Source organism: Empidonax traillii, unplaced genomic scaffold, assembly GCF_003031625.1.
Source record: "Empidonax traillii isolate 1590-97213 ecotype Southwest subspecies unplaced genomic scaffold, ASM303162v1 scaffold563:size410408, whole genome shotgun sequence".
Classification (NCBI taxonomy): Eukaryota; Metazoa; Chordata; class Aves; order Passeriformes; family Tyrannidae; genus Empidonax; species Empidonax traillii.
In genome coordinates, this window is record NW_020955756.1 from 225,132 (window position 1) to 244,699 (window position 19,568).

Below are 19,568 nucleotides of genomic sequence, written 5' to 3' on the forward strand. Positions count from 1 at the left end.
ATGAAAGGTAGGTAAAACAAAGAAAGAAATACCCTGAAGTTTAATGACTCTCCCATCATAAATAAAGTCCATAGCAGATTCTAGGATTCATATACAGTAGATCCCCCAAAACTGTTCTCTGCTCTAGTTACATCCTCGCTACATAATTTACAATAATTAGAAAACATTTCCGAAAGAGAAATTTACTTGAATAGGCAGAAGAAATAATTTACTTTCAGAACATGTCTAGATATTTACTAAATTAACCTAAAAAACAAGCAGTAACAAAAGGAAAACACACCAAAACATACTTAGATATGTATAATTGATATGTCTTTACTGTAAAGATTAGTAATGAGAAGATTATCTATCCTACTGGTTTTAGGAACCACAAGTTCCTGTGAATTACTCAAATGCTGCATATGCTTATAGCTATTGTCAGCATGCACAAAACTGTGTGAAAATCATATTTAGTACTATGTAAGCTATAGTTCTCAGGAACCTCAAGAAGAGGAGCATCACAGAGACCTTCATGCAGGTTAAGAGATACTACCTGACTACACACAAACATACACAACCCACAAGTTAAAAGAAAAAGCATGGACTGAATTACTTTTTATCTTTTTCCTGTATACTCATATAATTAATGAAATTGTCATACAGAAAGCAGCATGATAAACAAAAGCACTTCAAGGGAATACATAAATACTTATTTCATTTGTTTGAATTTCAATAACTGATTTATGAATATGCAATACATGCAAAAGTTGTGGAATGCACTAATTCTATGATATCGTTTAACTCAAGGCTTTTACAAAGATGATCCTTACATTCATACCAACTTCAAACAAGTTGTCATTGTGCATACAGATATAAATGTATAATATTAATTGTTCATGTAAATTTGAAGTATTGACTGTTGAAATTTTATTTTATAACACCACTAATAGAACTTTAACACGTCTTCATTTTTACATGTTCATGTTACTCCTGAGCAATAAAAATAACCTTATAAAAAATAAGCTTATAAAAATGTACTTCTCAACAACTGTGGCCAATTTTAAAGATGCCATAAACCTAAATGCCAATCAAATCTGACCATTAAAAAAGCATTCCAGAAACAACATTTTGAACCTAAGCATATTCATGTCATATTCCTGTAGGAGGCAATGATTAAAATACTGAAAGTACACCCAAACTCTGTGGTATGAAGCTACAATATCCTATAGGTTTTCAGAAATGAAATGAACAGCAGAATCTACACACTTCCGGTAAAGACTTTGGAACTTCTTCTGTTCCATATAAACTGTACACATATCAAATATATCTGCTATGGTCACAAGATATGGATGTTAAACAGTATTTTCCTGGATCACAGATCTTCTAACGAAATTAATGTCTTGATGACACTTTTTATCAATTTAAGTGCTACTTTGTCAATGGGTAGGAAACAATGATCATATTCATTCACCTGAAAAGAAACATTCCAGAAGGAAGAAAGAGATACAGAGAATGCAAGCAAGCAGAGATGCTAATTCAGAAGTCTGTCTCTCAAGAAAAATACATATATATAATACATACTGTATTTTAAATTTATTTTAAATTATCGTCTTACTTACCATCCTGCCTTTACGATTTTTTTGTTTAAAAAAAAAAAAAAAGATATAACATTCAATCTATCACCTGCAACTTTTCCAGATGCAAGGCAGTTCTACTGTTTTATATAAAAAGTTAGTGGGAATTCTTTCCTTTTTTTTTTTTTTTAAGATCGATGCAAAATTTAAAATATTGATTGTTACGTAACTACAGTTCAAAGTTAATAGCTTCTTCAGACTTTTTAATCTAAATCAAATTTAAAAGAGTCAGAATTTTCCATATATTCTCAGTAAAGCTCTAAAGTAGTTTTGATTATAAGGTTATCAGTTTTTTCAAAAAAGATAAAACAAAGAATCTTCCAAAATTAATTGCACTTGTGATTTTTCTAATAGGTTTTTAGTAAAGTCTTTTTTCTCTTTTTGTGTAACCTGATCTTGATTGACAGCTTTGAACTCAAACTTCCTATAACAACTTCTTTAAATTTAGCTCTAAATATGATCCCTGTCTGAAAAATGTGATGTGCTGTTGAGGACCTTATTTGGTGAATTAGAAAGTCATGCTGTGGAAAATCAAAGATGCGTGAGCGAATCTAAGGCATACAAATATGGACTGTAAAAATTTTAGAAAAATATTTGTTCGCTGAAGGAATGACAACAGAGCACTAAAAATAAACACTAAAAGTCCTCCTCCCCTTTTTTAATAGTCTGCTTGAACAGCCTTTCATTACTGAGTCAGTAAAGATTATGGCTGAGAAGATTCTGTTTTTATAAACTCCACTTATGTGGTTTCTATAAACAAATAAACACAGTGATTTTAAATCCTGTTTATTGTCAACATAAAGATGGGTTCTATGCATAGCATGTTTGCAGAGCTGTAGAACTCAAGTACATGAGATTAAGTGGATTCCTCTCCAGAAAGGAAGGAAGGAAGTATAATATCTGGGATTGAAAACTTCACAGCAATAAATACAGTATATTTGCCAGGCAATTTGAAATGTAGGTATGGTTTATACTTCACTGAATTTTGTTTCCTTCTTTTACAAACGCATGTCCCCAGACCACTGTATGCTGAAATAAAACGGTTGTATAGGACAGACTCATCAATTTTTACCCTGCATATTCTTACCCATTTGCAAAATTTCACAGCAATTTCATGGTATCACAAAGCCAATCAGATAATCACTCTCCTAATTTTGCATATGGGGTACAGGACAGTGAAATTATATCAAATAAAAACTCATTTGTACTTTATCTATATAAATGATTTCTTTCCAAACAGTCCTTTAAAAAAGATTTTGAAAAGTCTGATACCTAATGGGCAACTGGCTATCTTTCATCCTTGAATGTGAAGACTCTCATTAAATTTATGAGTTAGGATACTTTAAAAAAAATTTATTATACATTTATAAAAAAGTGCATGTATTTCAACTTTTTCTGAATCTGGACTTATAGCAGACCAGAACAAGGACTACTACAGAAAGCTCTGGTGCTGAGGGAAAAAGTGCTGGTGATTATTCTCAAAAAGTTAAGTAGATAACTTTTCTTAACAACGTATCAATGTTATTGTATATCAATGGAACAAACTCATATCATATGAGAGACTAAAAAACTTATGTGCTTCTGATCCATGTGATAGCAGATGACTAGACAGAGTGAGAGAGAGAGTGAGAGAGAGAGAGAGAGAGAGAGTGAGAGAGAGAGAGAGCAAGAGAGAGAGAGAGAGCAAGAGAGAGAGAGCTGTGAGAGTAAAGATGACTACAATAGCATGGACAAAAGAACAATTATAACAATTTTCCCTCTGAAATAACAAAATTGAAACAGTACCGTTTACTTCCCATCCTAAACTTGTATTGCATGATACCATTTAGTGACATAGACAGTGCCCAATCTTTTCACTTAAGTATATTATACTTTCTCATAAATATAACATATTTCTCGTAACTCTAATTTCACTAAGAGTGTTCATGAATGTGCTTTTTACCAAAGGGAAGAAGACAAAACCACACAAAACACTTGAGGCTTAAGACAATAGAAACAGCTTCACATAAACAGATAACCTAATTATTTTTTTTATTGAAAGCTGGAATCTCTTTTTGGGTTGTCACTGGTGACCTAAAAATTACTTTTCTCTACATTCTCCATCAGTCTCATTAACAGATTCTGTCAAAAACGTAATGTACAAATTTTAATACGGCCCTACACACCACCTATCCTGGTCTTAGAGCAGTATTTAGAACTGCTAAGAAATTGTTTTCATTTTAGAACTGATGTTTGAATTAGCACTGGGTTTAACAAGACACAGCAATAACGTGTATCTCAAAGCTGAATCCTACTATAACTGCAAAAAGCAGTTATAGGCATGCAGCACTTTAGCTCCTTGTTCTCTACAGTCATTCTGGATTCTATATGAAAAGTATGATGATGGATTGTCTAACCTCATTTTAGTGAGGTCATTCTTTCAGCTTAGACCTAAACACATTTTTATTCTACCTGGAACAGAAGGTTGTACAGGTTGTATCAGCTCTGGCTGCTTGAGAGGATTTCCAAAATAGACAAACCACTCTTTTACCAAAGGATAGGCTCCACCTAAAAAAAAAACAGAATTGGATTATTAAGTGAAACGGAAATATTGACACTAGTAAGCAGTTGTGACCAAGAAAAAAGTTTTAGCAACTTTATGACAAATCAGAGCAAATGAAGAGAGTTTCAACCATGTACTATAAACTTGAGTTTGGACTTGGGAACTGCAGCTGAAAATATAAATACAAGAGTCTGTAGAAAGCAACTGAAAACAGTTTTAGGACTTCCCATTATATGGGAGTTCAGGAAGCTCTGGAGGCATCTGGCATAGCTTAGGCACCTACATGAGCTACCTCAGTCTCAGGACTGTCACAGTGCCACATATGCAGGCAGTACTTAATATGATTCACCTCCCAACTTCCCCTGACATCTCCCGTGTCAGGGTTTGAGCCAAAATCTTTATAAGTAGGCCTTGATGGCTATTAGAAAGCTGACAAGATGGAGTCATCCCACCATCAGATACAGAGCTTTTACAGCCAGTTCCAGATCTTTTATCTAGTGCAAAGGGACTGTTTACACATAATAGCTCAAGCGGCTTCGTAGTACCTAACCTCAGGTCTTCCCTGCACCCCACTAAAGAGGGTGTATCTTACACTAAAAATGTCACTACTTGAGTTGTGTGTCTACCTACTTGATGCTTGGGAAAAAAACCAACAAACTAAAAAAATACCCTCAGATAAAAATCAAGAATTTAACCATTTTTGAAATGCAGTCTATCCAATTTACAATAGTCAGCTCAAAATCATTCTACTGCAGGTCTTCATTAAAAAAAATCCACAAACAAACCCAGAACCATTGTTTCTATAAAGGTGTTTCTGCATTCTGTCCAGATTTTGCTTATGGTAACCATGTCATAGTGCCCTAAATTTCTGGTAAACAGTATGGCTTAAACAGGTTTAGCTAGTCCTGGGCTAAACCAGAAGTACTGTTTCAAATCTTTTCTTCTTTTCCTTCCCTTATCCTTTTGAGATTCAGAGAATTTCATCTCTAATTCCTTCCAGCTCTCACCCAGTGCTGAAGCCACTGTTCTTAAAAGTTCCTGCTTTTTATCATCAATTCCAATCTCCCTGCAATTTACTGCACTAGTGTTTCTGATGCCACGATGTGAACTTTAATCAGAAACTTCACCTAAATGAAAACAAACCAAACAAATCTCTCCAACATTGACCTTCCATTCTCCACCCAAAAAAAAAGTTCTGTCACATGAATTTCCTGATCTTGTTTATAGCTCAGTCCTGGAGATGACTGTTGGCAGGAATGAACAAGTAGTGTGCTGTAGGGCAAGGGCAGAAATTCTTCAGATGGAATTCTAGTGTCAGGAATAAGAGACGGAGAAAAGAACATGACAAAATCTGTTTTACAACACCCCTGCTGCTTCTTCCTTCCGTCCTTCCTTACCCATGGACCTGCAGCACAAACTCCCAATAAAGGTGAGGAGGGACTGAAGAACCAACAGATGGACTATGGGGGACAGTATTACACCTGGCTTGCTATGCTTCACTGTTCAAAAACTGATGACATTGAGAATCAAATGGAAAATGCCTACTCTAGCGAAAAAAAAAAAGCCTTAAACTGTACATTCCAGTAGCTGAATAGTCTCGCATCTTGACTATAAATCATTGTCTGTGATAATGCTATTTCAGGAAAAACCCCTCCAATTTAATATCCTGAAGTCACTTTCAGAAACATTCTGATGTTTTAGCATTGTTTTAAGATTTAGCACGTATTTATTCAGCTCATTCAGCCTCCTAAATTTTAGCCTAGTTTCTTAAGGAAGCAAACCTAATACAAATTCTGTCTTACAATTAACTCATGGATGCACTCTTATGTTTCAGCTAAATCTGACATAGGAGAAGGGATTCCAAATGGATTAAAATCCTAAATATTTTGTGAAACTGGTGACTCAGCTGACAGAGAGTTACTATTAGGGCACCAACTGAAAGAAAGGTAGGAAACTCAACATAGTGTTTTATCCAAACAGACTAGACGGTAAATCAATACAAAAGTAGCTCTAGAAGAGCTAGAGCTGAGAAAGAAAGGTAGATGGGATTTGGGAATAGCAGGGAGCAATATAGAACACCAAATGTTGCACAAGGAAGTTGTCAGGGACATGAGGACAAATTAAGATGCTGGGAAGAAGTGTAGAAATAGAAAAGCTTTGCTGAGGGGAAACTGACGGGGAGCATCATCCTTTGTGAGTTCCACAGGTCACAGAAAAACTTATCAAAATGTGTCTTAATTCTAAATACCAGTGAAATGCCAGCCCTCTCTGCATGGAAGTATCTCTGGAAAAAAATCCCTAACCCTTTCCCACAGTGCACCTAAAGAGTATCACCAGTGAAATTTAAGAAATAATGTTTCTTTGTTTAAATAGATTCTGAATAACCTGTGGAAGCAATGTTTAGGCAGCCTAAGGAAAGCTTCAACTATGTGCAAAACACAAGACTGTTGGAAAATGCTGTTACATGTGTTCCTCTACACCTGCAACAATGCCAGCCCTCCTGAGTGGTCACTGGTGATAACTGGCAAAAATTCTGCTAATGAAATGTTTCTGACAGTGTCAAAGTGAGGATCAGGCTAGCCTGCTAATGTTAAAACTGGGAGTGATGCCAGGACTTCCAGGACTTGGCCACGGGCTTAGGCTACATTACATAACGTCCTAATTGGCAATGGTCATGCAGGTGCAGGTATTTCCATGGACTGTGCTATGCCAAAACCTGCTGGCTTTATTCTGAACTCTTTGCACACCCAAGAAAGAGCTTGGCAGGCCTATCAAGGTGCATTATTTGTCGTTATTTTCCCCTCCTACTTGAATCTTTCCAAAAGCACTTTTTATAGGAAAGATGCTAAAAAGTCGACAATTTATACCACTATATGCAATGTTTGAGGTAATGATCAGAAATAGCTCAATTAATTATAAATGTACTTTTAAAATAGGCAACAAATGGCATGTTGTCAGCATCACCATCAGCCCCCCATTTATCTTTGGAGGGTCAGAATTATGGCTGTGATTCTGCAACATTTCCATGAATAGAGCTACATACATGCTTACCATACATCAAACTATACCAAAGCCATGAGCAATTCCTTCAGCAGCACTGCTAACTTTTATAGCAGGCCACTGATTTGGTCATTCCGACTCCCTGCCATTCCCTTGGGATGTGTCACCACAGCTGTATGTGGCTACACAGAGTCAGATGGGGAAACAAAACCAGGTTAGTTACCTGACTGCAAGAAAGGCAGGGAATTGAGAGAGAGAAAGAGGATATTATCAGTTTCTCAAACTAGGCCACCACACAGCTGCACAAACAGCTGCACTAGCACAACTGAGAGGATGCACAGAGACTGAAATGAGTGGCTGTGCAAGAGAATTACTTATAGTGGCACTGGCACCAAAAGAAACACTTATCCACTATGGCTTCAGGCAAAGTGGCATAGTATAGGCCAGTGGTTTCAAAGGATATCAAAGGATATCAAAGGTTTCAAAGGACAGACATCCTGCTCCTATGGATTTGTAGCTCTCTTAGGCACCCTTGGAAATCCTACCCTAGATGTTCAAAACTAACAGTGTCTTATTTCAGAGGAGAGGAAACAGTTTACATTATATTTAACTTGCTCTTACCGAAACTGTAAGCACTGTTTTTACTAAATGTTGGCTGCTTTGCCAGTTAACAGTAAATAAGAGATTTGCAAACTGCAAGGAGGTCAGTTTACAACACAGGGCAATTGACAGATATTAAGAAATAAAAAAAAAAAGGATCACTTACACATACATGTATTGTTCCAGTAAGCTCCTTTTTAATGCTAATCCAAAGGGATTCTACATATACTACAACCCACGGACCCAACAGTTCTTCCCATCCAACCTCTTATGAAATTACAAAAAACAGTCAACTTGACCTCATCTGAGGGAAACTGGTGAAGGATTCTACTTACTTGGTATAGAACAAAACTTTCTTGTAGGTCTAGCAGTGAATCCATAAAAAATTATTGCTTACACTTACTTATGAATTCTAATATAGACTTCGATTAATGATCTACTTGACTTAGAAGCAACTACACAAAAAGAACTCACAAACTACTAGAAATTGACATGGTTAAAGCAGTTAGAGGTAGATAAATGCACTAAAAATGCAGATTTAATAGAGGTGTCGTGCAGACACACTCTACCTATCTTTCTGGAAGGGTTAAGGATTGAGGGGGCACTATTATTTATTTTAGGAAATTATCCCAAAAATCAAATATATTTGAAGCCTGAACTGGGAATATTTAACACATGCCACCTGTGGTTTTATTCTAAAATCACTTTCTTAAAAGAAGACATCTTTCACATTCAAATTTAATTTGAATGCCTATTTAATTTAATGCCTATTACCCTGCCATCTCACAGCAAAAAACTGTTAATTAGAAATTTTGGTCTGGGTGTTTCTGAAAACATCAATGAATATCCTGCTGCTTAGAGGAATAAACAAAACTCAACCAAGTTATAATTGTCTACAAAATGTAGAGGCAGTAGCCTGAAAAATGAAAAATGACAGATGTGCATGATTACTGCTGAGATTTTGTCTCCAAATGACTGCGTAAACTCTGATTCGGTTTTTCCTATTTTTTTTTTTTTCTATCATGGCACAACTTCAACCTCTGGCTGCTGAAGGAAGTCATGTACTTAATTACCTTTCTGTGCCTTTCTAAGCAAATAGTTTTAATATTAGGTTTGATGGCGGTGCACTTTCATCAATAAAATGTAAAGTGATTACTGTGGAGAAATCAACATATTCAAAAGAATAAAAGTTCAATACACTTTTTATTTTCAACTCACTGCCTGAAAGACAGTGTAAAGATAACATTTAACTAATGGAAGCCTTTAAGAACATGACATTTTCCAAGGATGTGAACAAAGAACTCTCTGTCTTGAAGGAAATTAATGGAAGCACAGGTATATATATACCTGTTACAGAATCTGTTTATACCGCTGGATAAAGAAATCATATTTTCTTGCACTTGGATGAAAGAACTAACAATTGCTGGCATGGCTACTTGCATTTGTATTATTACAGTAACTGTATTTGACTAGTCTCAGAATTGCAGACTTAAAATCAACAGAAGGTAAAATTTTAACAGTGCATTACTGTTTCTGCAAAAGCGTATTACAACTCACTAATTCATCAGGAGTCACACTTACCAAAGTAATATAAGGTTTCAAATACCCTGAAACTTTCAAAAATCCTCTAAAGATCGTTGTTTTGCTCAATCTTTTGATCATTAGCAACTTTCACAACTTCCCATTTAACGAGGAAAAAAACCTCAATTTTTTTTAAATCACTTTAAAAGCAATGAAATGGAACACCATGTAAAAAAAAGCCCACAATTTCACTGTCACATTTTCTCTTGATTCCACAAGAAGTACACTTCAGCTGCCCAGAGTTTTTATCCTAAATGCTGATGTAGCCACCGAAGCAATGAATTCAAGATTTCATACTTCAAAATTGAACATATACTTGAATAATGGTGTAAGCAGTCTAATCCTTACCTTTTCCAGGTTCCAACAAGACAGAATAAATATGCTGACGAGCAGGGCGGAAGATAAGTGACTGTCCAGGAATCTCAGTATCACAATCATCTTCCAAAGAGTTGCTGCATTCAATCACTCCATTACTCAGGACATTGAAGACTGAATAATTTTCAGATTGGATATGCTGTTCTTTAGCTAACTGTTTTTTCAAAGAAGGAAGAAGGCATTATTTCCAAAAATAAGAAGGATCAAAATGTATTCACTGTTTGAAGCAATAGCTCTTTTCTATCAGCGCCAATAGAGAAAACAGCCAGGGAAGGAACAAGTGCTTTTTCAGGTAACACCAATATACTATATTTTCAGACCTCCATCTTTTTGTAGACAGGAATCCCTAGGAAGAAACCCATCATTGTCTTTCTTAGCCCTTCTTTTAATTCTTAAAACTTTGGAGCTTGAACGACAGTTTTTTAGAGAGTAATTATTCTTAAAATGAATTCTGAATTCAGACACAGATGCCCTCCTTTAGTTACCTGAAAATGTATCTTCTCTCTTTAAATAGTGAGTGGAGGCATGACAAACCCCAAACTTTTAATTTTATTGCAAGATAAACTTCACAAGCCAGCTCTGTTTCTTCCTTGAGCTGACTCTGCGCAGTTTACGTTCTGGTGAAATTAGAATACTTAACTTCACCCCACATTTACTTTGCAATAGCTCTTCCCCATGTAAAGAAATGCAATCCACTCCAGTGAGGAAAACCAGGTCTACAGGCTGTTGCTGCAAAGCAGAGTAACAGCATCACCCAGGCTGCGTAATAACCATGCACTGGATGCAGATACATCTGGCTACAGGAGTAGGCTAAAAGCAGCCTCAGTACCAACCGGGTCTGCTGGTCTGGAGCGGCTTAGATGCAAAAGCAACAAAGCTGCTCTCGAGGCAGCGTAGAATTTCAACCAGTAACACCTGCAACCTGGACTGGCCAAGTGCAGAGCCAGACAGACTTTCTACTTCACAACCTCAGACCAAAACTACGGGGGTGTTCAAACAGCTGAGTGGAGTGAATTATTTCCATGGGGTGCCACTAATAAATTCTTCAGGACCCATGCCATATGGTAAGCAGGCACTGACGTCTCTCTGCTCTGTGTTCCCTGCATGTGTCACGCTATTTGTATTACTTGGGTTGTGACATCCATGCAGCTATCACAGCCTCTTTCACTGTGAATTACCAGACCACTGGTCAGAGCCAAATTCACCATTTCTGCAGAATTCCAGTACCTGCAAACCTGCAGACTCAGCAAGTCAAGGCTGAAGTCAGACACTGGGTCATTACTGATCAAAACTAATTCTAATGAAATTTCATACTTTCAGAAGAAATTCTCACATGAGCGTAGAATCAATGACAGGCTTCCGTGTACAATGCAAATCAACAGAGCACTTACTTACAGCAATGAATTAATGGTTGCCCTGAAAAAAATGTTTTCGTGTTCCTAATATGTGTAAACAATGTAATCTCCCCAGTCTACTTTTGTATAAAATAAAAATCAGAATTAAGTACTTCTAAGCATGATTTGAATGAAGCATTAAACTATTTCATACAAACCACTGTCACAGATATGAGATCATTTAAAAATACTGCTTTACTGCAGTTTGCCAATAATCTACATATTCTTATGTAGTGAAAAAAATACAAGCTGATTTCAGAAGTAGTGTTGTATTCAGTGCTGTATCTTGAAAAATATTAGATTCATACCTACAGTCAGCCAGAAAGTTGTGCTCTTTTTTTCTGAGAGAAAGGAACACGAGGCTATGTCCTCACAGTCGGAATTAGAAGAGAGTGTCATTTGCATGCAGTTCAGATTACGTGCAAGGTAAGCAGAATGACATATGGGTTTCAAAATATGAAGCAAAGTACACACATTACATATACAAATATTTAAACACCTGTAATGAAAACAAAAGAGAAGTTAACGTGTCTAACATTTTGACTTTTATTTCCTTCGCCTAGGGACTGTCTTCACACAGGATTTATGCAGCAATATTGAAGAGGCATTTTTAAATGGAGTTTCTAACCATTATTATTTTATTACAGCAGTAGCTCAGCATGATGCTAGAGAACTGCAACCCTTCAAATGAAAGATCAAGCTAAGAAATAATGACCACTTGTCATAAAGACGGCATGGTACATTCTCTTAAGGAATAAGGATATTGCCACTATTGTCCTGGCCATAATCCAACCTAGATAATTACATTCTGGCTAATTTTTCCTTGTACTTCAAGCATAAACAGTATTTTTCAACACTTTATTATGACGTATGGTTGCTGATTTTTAAAACGGCTTCTGTTTAACTACTGCAGTTAAAAGAGACATGCATTGTATCTATGTGTGGATAACAAAAAAAAGCCCAAATATATCTGCAGTTTAGCTGAAATGTGCATTCCATAGGTTATAAGGTAGTTATAAAATGTTTTATGGTCTTTTTAAAGGAAAATATAAATGATATGATTACTTTGGAGTAATATTGCTCAAGATAAGTGAGTCAGGAAAAAAGGCTCTATGTTTGAAGTCTGTAAGAACCTAATAAAATAGGAAGTGACAGATGGCTAATATTGGATCTAAAATACACTTCCTCGTATAGCTTTCTTTTTTTAAATCTCAGTATGTTACCTTAAATGCCATGAATTTACAGAATTGTACTCTAGACTTACTACTATTGCATAAATTCTGATGCAAGGTAGCTCATTTTCTATTAGCCAGATAGGCTACCCTAAGCTAATATATCTAATTTCCCAGAGTGACTCAACCTGACGTGCCATCTCTCGCTCAACACCAGCACATCCCTGCCCATGTGGGAAGCCGTAAGTGAAACTGGAGAGGTGGGCCTGTGCAAACCGCATGAAGTTCAAACAAGGCCACGTGCAAGGTCCTGCATGTGAGTCTGGGCAATCCCAAGCACAAGCACAGGTGGGATGGAGAACGGGTTGAGAGCAGCTCAAAGAAGGACTTGCTGGACAAGCAACTTGACCTGACCCAGCAATCTGCATCCTGGGCTGCATCAAAAGCAGCGTGGCCAGCAGTTCAAGAGAGGAGATTCTCCCCACCTACTCTGCTCTGGTGAGACCCCACCTGGGGGATCCTCAGCACAGGAAGCACACAGACCTCTTGGAGCAGGTTCAAAGATGATCAGAGAGCTGAAGCATGTCTCCTACAAAGACAGGCTGAGAGAGTTGGGGTTGTTCAGCCTGGAGAAAAGAAGGCTCTGGGGAGACCTTAGAGCAGCTCTCCAGTACCTAAAGGGAGCTACAAGAGGGCTGGAAAAGGACTTTTCACAAGGGCATGTAGTTACAGGACAAGGAGGAATGGCTTTAAACTGAAAGAAGGTGGGTTTAGATTAGTTACTAGGAAGAAATTCTTTACTGTGAGGGTGGTGAGGCATTGGCCCAGGTTGCCCAGACAAGCAGTGGATCATCCCTGGAAGTGTTCAAGGCCAGGCTGGATGGGGCTCTGAGCAACCTAGTCTAGTGGAAGGTATCCCTGTCCAGGGCAGGGGTTTGGAACTAGGTGATCTTTAAAATCCCTTCCAACCCCAGCCATTCTACAATTCTAAGATATGATTCTGTAGGAAGTTTCCATCACAATTACAATTTCTCCATTCTTAACACAGCTTTCTTTGGTGCCTTGACTGTGTGTGCCAGGCACAGCCAAGCAAACCACTGACCAGCTTATGGCTGACTTGCGGGTTCTCAAAGTAAAAGGATGTCAATACACCATGTAATACATGGGAGTACATCTCTATGCCCAGCTATACAGCAGTTGCTCCACGTTACTAGACCTGCCTGATGCTTCAAAAAGAGAAGAACCACTTTTTATTAAATGTGCTGCATCTACTCTCATAGTGATGCATGCAATAGTCCAAACCATAGCTCTACTTAACAGGCAAAAGATTTTGCAAAAGCAAATTTAATTCAATAGGTTCGATGTACTAATTACCAAATTTCACTAAGTAGTCATGGCAATAAATTGATCATTAAGCTTTAAAAAACAAGTTACCTGAAAGATTTCTTTATCTTGACAGATGGCTGATTGCTGTTGAAGAGGTAACACCTGACAATTTGTTACACTGGGAGGAATCCATGGAGACTGCTGCCCAGGCAAAAGATAGGACTTTAGTCCTCTGTAAAGCAGTGTCTTGTCTGATCCCAGAGGTAGCGTATCTTCCAAGTGTTTCAGGCTGCTGCATGAGCATGGAATTTTTGAGATGTAATTTGCTACAGCTAGAAGTATTTTTGTTCTTCTGTTGTAGCTTGTGTTCTTGTGGGGACTGGTGACCAAACATTTGTGCCAAAAGCCTTCCAACAAGCTTTCTGGAACAACATCATTGCCAAGCAAGCAAGCAAAGAGAGGGAGGTGTGTCAAACTAATACCCAGCGCATGGCAAAGTTCCTCTCGAGAGTACATAACAGTGACCAGTCTGTCCAAACGGAGGTTCTCAATGGAGAAGTAGGGACATGTATTATAGATGAGGTAGTCACTATCTTGCCCCAGAATTCCTATGCAATTGTGTTGCAAACCATATGCAGCCACTTCAAAGTCTGCCTCTTGCAATGTGCATACTGTTTCCTGACCAAGCGATTTCAGGGCATAACGTGTAAAAGTAGGCAAAGCTGAAGGAAGAACAAACATTTCTCTCCCTGGTTGTTTCCTGTGAGTCTTAATAAACTGAAATAGTCTGGCTATTTCCTTGGTATTATTCCACCTCCGTTTGATCCACTCCTCTCTCTTTTTGTCTTCTACCACTCCGTCAAAGTAAAACACCAACTTGATACCAGCTGCCATAAAAACGTTAATAAAATCCTCTAAAATGGCAAGGTACTCCCGCCACTGGCCACCACAGACCCAAAATTCTGGTGTGTACCAGTATCTAACACAACTCATGGCATCTACTACAATAACAGGTGGGAAATCAGGATGGTCGACGCGATGTTTTTCTGCCATTTCTCTCAGATCTACTGTTTTGCATACATCAGGGCAAACTCTTGCCACAAATCCCTGCAAACCTCTAACGCCCATGGTTGTTCTCTCCAAAACTCACAGCAGTCTGAAAGAAGAAAAGTAAAAAAAAGTTCTAAAATGCAAAGATAAGAAACATAATGAAATTCTATAAGCAAAAAACCCACAACAAAACCAACAAACAAAAAAACCCAACAACAAAACAAACAAAACCACAAACAAACAAACAAAAACAACAAAAAAAACCATGAAACACCAGTAGCTTGGAAACTGAACTGCCGTTTTTCTGCTTTTGCTGATAGCTTGTTGCCTAGTCTTGGACTTATAAGAGTTTGAAAGTTTCGTTTGAAACAACAAACCTGATACAAGTACTCATTCACTCTCCTTTCCATTTCTGGCTTTTATTATCAGAGAAATACGTAAACATCAAAAGGTTTTCATAAATATGACAAAAAATTTCAGATTAATACCTATAGAAAAGCATGCCTAGGCAGAAAAACAAGTATAGATTTCATATTATTAAAAAAAAACCCAAAGCAAACACGCTTATGGAATTCAAAAAGAAAAAAACCAAAACAACACATTGTGAATTGACAGCTTTTAAAGGTATTCCCGGGATCTTGGGAGTTTGACGATCTAACACCCTCCAGACAAGAGTTTATGAATGCCACCCTCTTTAATCGCAGAATTAAAGGTTTGGGTTGGAAGGGGCCTTTAAGGACCTCGCGGGTATCAGGGGCCGCTGCGCCCAGCCCCGGCAGGGCCGGGCCCCGCCGCTCCGGGGTCTGCCAGGGGACAGGGACAGGGACAGGAATGAGGACAGGGATGAGGACGGGGATAAGGCTGCAGCCACCCCCTCGGCCCCCCAATCGCGCCAATCCCGCCCCGCACTGACCCGACAGGCGCTTCCGCTTCCCTTGGGGCGGGGCCGCGCCTGCTCCCGGCGGCGGGGGCGGGGCCGAGGGCCGGGCGGGGGCGATGCCGGTCCCGGCGGCAGCGGGAGGGGGGCCGGGTTGGTGGGACCTGCGGCTGTCCCCGCCCGCGGGCTGGGCTCCCCCGGCTTCGTACGGCCACAGTGGGGCCGGAGGGGCTATTGTGTCCGCGAGCAAACTTGGTCGGGACGGGGGGACGGGGGACCGTGGGGAGATGAAAGCGCCGCGCACTGAAATCGCTTGAAACCCCCTCCGAGTCGCACACCGGAGATTTATGTCGCTCTTTGGCAGCGCGACCTGCGGAGGAAGGGGGGGGGGGGGGGGCGCGGTTTCCTTTGCTGTGCCCGGCGATTGCCGGCGGAGGGGAACCCCCGTTTTTCCCCCGCTTATCCTGGGTAGGGATAAGGGCTCGGCTGCGGGCGCGCCGGGAGCACGGCCCGCTCCCACCCCGCCGGCAACAGGTGGGGACCTGAATAACTTCACATCTTTCCGGGAGGGGAGACGGGGACATGGGAGAACCGATGGGAAGATTAGATCAGATGTTATTGCCGGTGAAAAAATTAAACAGAGCGGTTCTCTGGGGAGCGCAGATTAATATATTTGGTCACTCCATGTGCACAAAGCCTCACCATTGTAGCCGTGTCTGAATGCCTGTGAATAGGATGGAGCATATGTGGCCTGTCACCGCAGGTGCCCACATCTGTTCGTCTCCGGGCAGATGCTCTCAGAAAAGGGGAGAGCATTTCCAAAAGCTCAGGCCCGCCCTGCCCATACCCATCCTTTTTCTCATAATCACCTTCTGCAGAGGAGTTTTTGCCCCCACCTTCTCTCTCCTCCCTGTCTTCCCTGCCATGGAAGAAAATGCAGAAAGAAATAAAAGCTGTGCAAATTGAAAGTGGCTTGGAAAGCCCTGGAAACGTATAATCAAACTGCTCCCCCTTCTCCCTCTCCAGAGTATATTTAGCAGCAGGTTTTGCACTGCAGCCAGCATACAATGCACAAGATGCACACACTGTGTGAAGGGGGCTGCAGGCCACAGCAGAACAGAAAAACCCTTCATGCATGAAATGCAGTGCAGTACAGCAGCACGCTGTGCTTACTGTCACAGGGAGAGAGCGATCTGGGCAGCTACTGTCTGGAGTGGTAGTTTGCAGCTACTATTTGGAGTTCTGGATTAAGATGATGATTAATAAAGCTGGGCAAAAGAAGGAGCTTCCCTATGAGAACGGGTGAAGGCAGTGAATATTTCTACTGAAGTTGGTATCAGGAGGAAATCTTGCCAGCCATCCAGGGAAATCTCATGGCAAGAATGCAAAAACATTTTTCTGAGAAGTGCTGTCACATTTTTTTATCATGTGTACACAATCTGAGCCCTATCGCTCACCCTCCTTGTCTGTGACACCCCCGCCAAGACAAAATCAGGCCACAGCGCTGTATGGGGTTACACCAGGCTTGCCTAAAAGGGCGAATGGGGCATACGGCACAGGGTAAATCTCAGGATCATGGGATAATTCATGCGGGAAATGACTTCAGAAGGTTTTCTAGTTTAAATGGGATCTGTGGTTTCTAGCTTGTCGAAGATCGTGAGTATCCTTCAATCTAAAGGCGGGTCAAGATGCCAGTACTCCGAATTCGAGGCCGAGCTGCTCCACACAGAAACACGGGCAGTGAGGGCCTATGGATCTCCATGTACCAGAGTAGGGCCTGGGGGAAAGAATGGCACCTGCCTGGCCCAGGGCACCCATGGGAGGTTTAAGAAATAGTGCTGTCCCGGACCAGAGGGAGCTCAAGGGCAGGGGAAAGGCAAGCCAGGGGAAGCCTCTAATGTCCCGTCGTCCCTAGGAGGCCCTGCGGTTCTGCCCCCCCGGGCAGCCCTTCACCCTTCCCATTTCGGGAGCAACGACAGCTCACGCACACGAGTGACCAATTTTATCCCTCGTAGTTTCCCACACGCAAAATCCCGTTGGAAGCAAGCCAGGGACCAAACCCAAACAAACAAGTATGGTAGGGAAACGAGGCGGGGGAAGTGGGGGGGCTCGCTTTCTCCTCGTGAGCAATCAGTAAAACACATATAGGGGCCACTTCGGGATTTGCCCAGGGAAGGGCTGGAGAGCAGCTGGCTGCGGTAATCTCTTCGGGAGACAAAGGAATGCCCCGTCCCAGGATCACAGGTAAACACACAACCATTGTAATGAAAATGAGGGGCTAGGATAGGGCCGGAGCAGATGATTTGCGATTTGAAAAAGGGGGCTGGGGGGAAGGGAAGACCCAGAGCTGCTTATCTATCATCTGGCCTCGCTGTGTGCCAGCTGAGCCACGCGACTGCCCTTTCTTATTCTAATCAGCACATGCCTTTGCAATTTCGGGCTAACCTACACGCTAAACTTCTTAATCCCCCTCCCCGCACACGGCAAGGGCGGCGGAGCGCCCCTCCGCCACCGCGGCACCTCTGCGCCCCCCACCCACCCGCCCACCTGCTCGGGGCGCCCGGTGGCGGGGCCCAGGGCAGCGCCGGCACCCCGATCGTGCCGCCGAGCCTGGAGCCGATGGATGAGCCAGAGCCCCGGCCCGGCGGCACCCCGCCTGCCCTTCCCTCATTTCCCATCCCCTCCCTCCCGGCCCGGCCCGGCCCGGAGGGACAGGTGAACGGGGCGTGCGGGGAGGGCTGCGGCGGGGGGACAGCCGCGCACACATACCTCCGTAGGGACTATAGACCTAATTAAAATATTATGCACACTCGGCTACACATAGCTCCACACGTACACGTCCCTCCGCCGACGCACCGTTCGCCATATGCCCGGAGCCCTCCGTCCGGGGAAAAATCAGGGTTGCGCGCCAGCGATGGCAGCGCGTAGCCCTAATTAACACACACGCATATCCCTCCCCCCCCCTTTGAAGTGACTTTTCCCATAATCTGGCTCGCTTAGAAATAAAAGCTGCGGCTGATGGGGAGCTCTAGGCAGCGCTGCTGCTCGGCGCCACCGTAAATCCTCGCCGGGGTGGGAGAGGGGGGCCGGCGTTGCGGGAAGGGTAACAATTAGGGGCAGGGAGGGCGAGCACAATGCTCCACCAGCCCCAGCGAGCCGCTGGCAGGCGGGGCCGGGCCCGCCGCGTCCCGGCCGTGCGGGGTCACCGCACCATGGCGGGGCCCCGGGCTCTGCGCTCTCCCTCCGGGGGTCCTGCTGCCGGTTCACCCCGGCCGGGCAGGCGCGGCCGGGCAGGGCGGCGGGACGGGACGGGACGGGACGGGACGGGAGCGGTCGTCCGTCCATCCCCGGCAGCGGGGGTCGGTGTCAGTGCGCGGGCACGGTTTAACAGCGCGGGGGCGGCGGGGGCGGCGGGCGAGCGCGGTGCGGAGACACGCGGTTGGGAGCGAAAAAGCGCCATTTGGTTGGGAGCAGATGGCTGGCTGGGGGGCTGATCGCGTCTAAAGGCGTGTCATCCCCCTTCAGCGAGAATCCCTAAGGGCTCCCCTTGTCTTCGAAATCAATGAAAATTAAAGTGCAGAGAATGGATGAATAGTTAGACCTCGAGTCCCTCCTTTGTTCGCCTCAGCTACTGGTGGGCAGGAGTTAAACTACAACAGCCTCCTATAGAAACACTTAAGTTAAACAGTCTCCCCGTTAGCCCAGCATCTGAAAGAGAGAGGGAGAGGGGGGAAAAAAGCAGAAAAAGGAGCTTTCTGCTTGATTTCCCCAATACAGAATCGCGTGGCATAAATTAAGCCGGAGAAGAATGAGCGCCGTGGGCAGGATCCTGCCGACTCTCACGGCGCCTTTCAGTCACGCTCAGCAGCGGTAATCGAGAAATCTGTGCCACGTCAATTTAACAAATACCCGGTACCGAAGGGGGGTTGTTAAGGATTTGGGGGCAAGTTTTTTCAGTTGTTTTGTGGTTTGGGTTATTTCTGTTGTCGTTTTCTTGGGTTTTTTTCTATCTCTAGGTTAAAGCCCTCGCGCGTGTAA

The 19,568-nt window shown here is 42.1% G+C and overlaps 1 protein-coding gene across 5 annotated transcripts in view; it reads right to left on the reverse strand.

Annotated features, from left to right (window-relative positions):
* Positions 1 to 15,615, reverse strand: part of FAM120B (family with sequence similarity 120B) — a 60,122-nt gene extending 44,507 nt beyond the window's left edge. For all 5 annotated transcript variants that reach the window (XR_003572791.1, XM_027897856.1, XM_027897854.1 and 2 more), the window contains exons 1-4: positions 15,567 to 15,615; positions 13,712 to 14,759; positions 9,685 to 9,865; positions 4,065 to 4,160 (exon numbers count right to left, since the gene is read on the reverse strand). Coding sequence is in view for 4 of the 5 variants with exons in the window: in XM_027897856.1 (XP_027753657.1) it covers positions 4,065 to 4,160; positions 9,685 to 9,865; positions 13,712 to 14,731 (1,297 nt within the window). In the remaining variant the exon portion in view is untranslated. The remainder of the gene's footprint in view (positions 1 to 4,064; positions 4,161 to 9,684; positions 9,866 to 13,711; positions 14,760 to 15,566) is intronic.
* Positions 15,616 to 19,568: the final 3,953 nt, after the last annotated feature.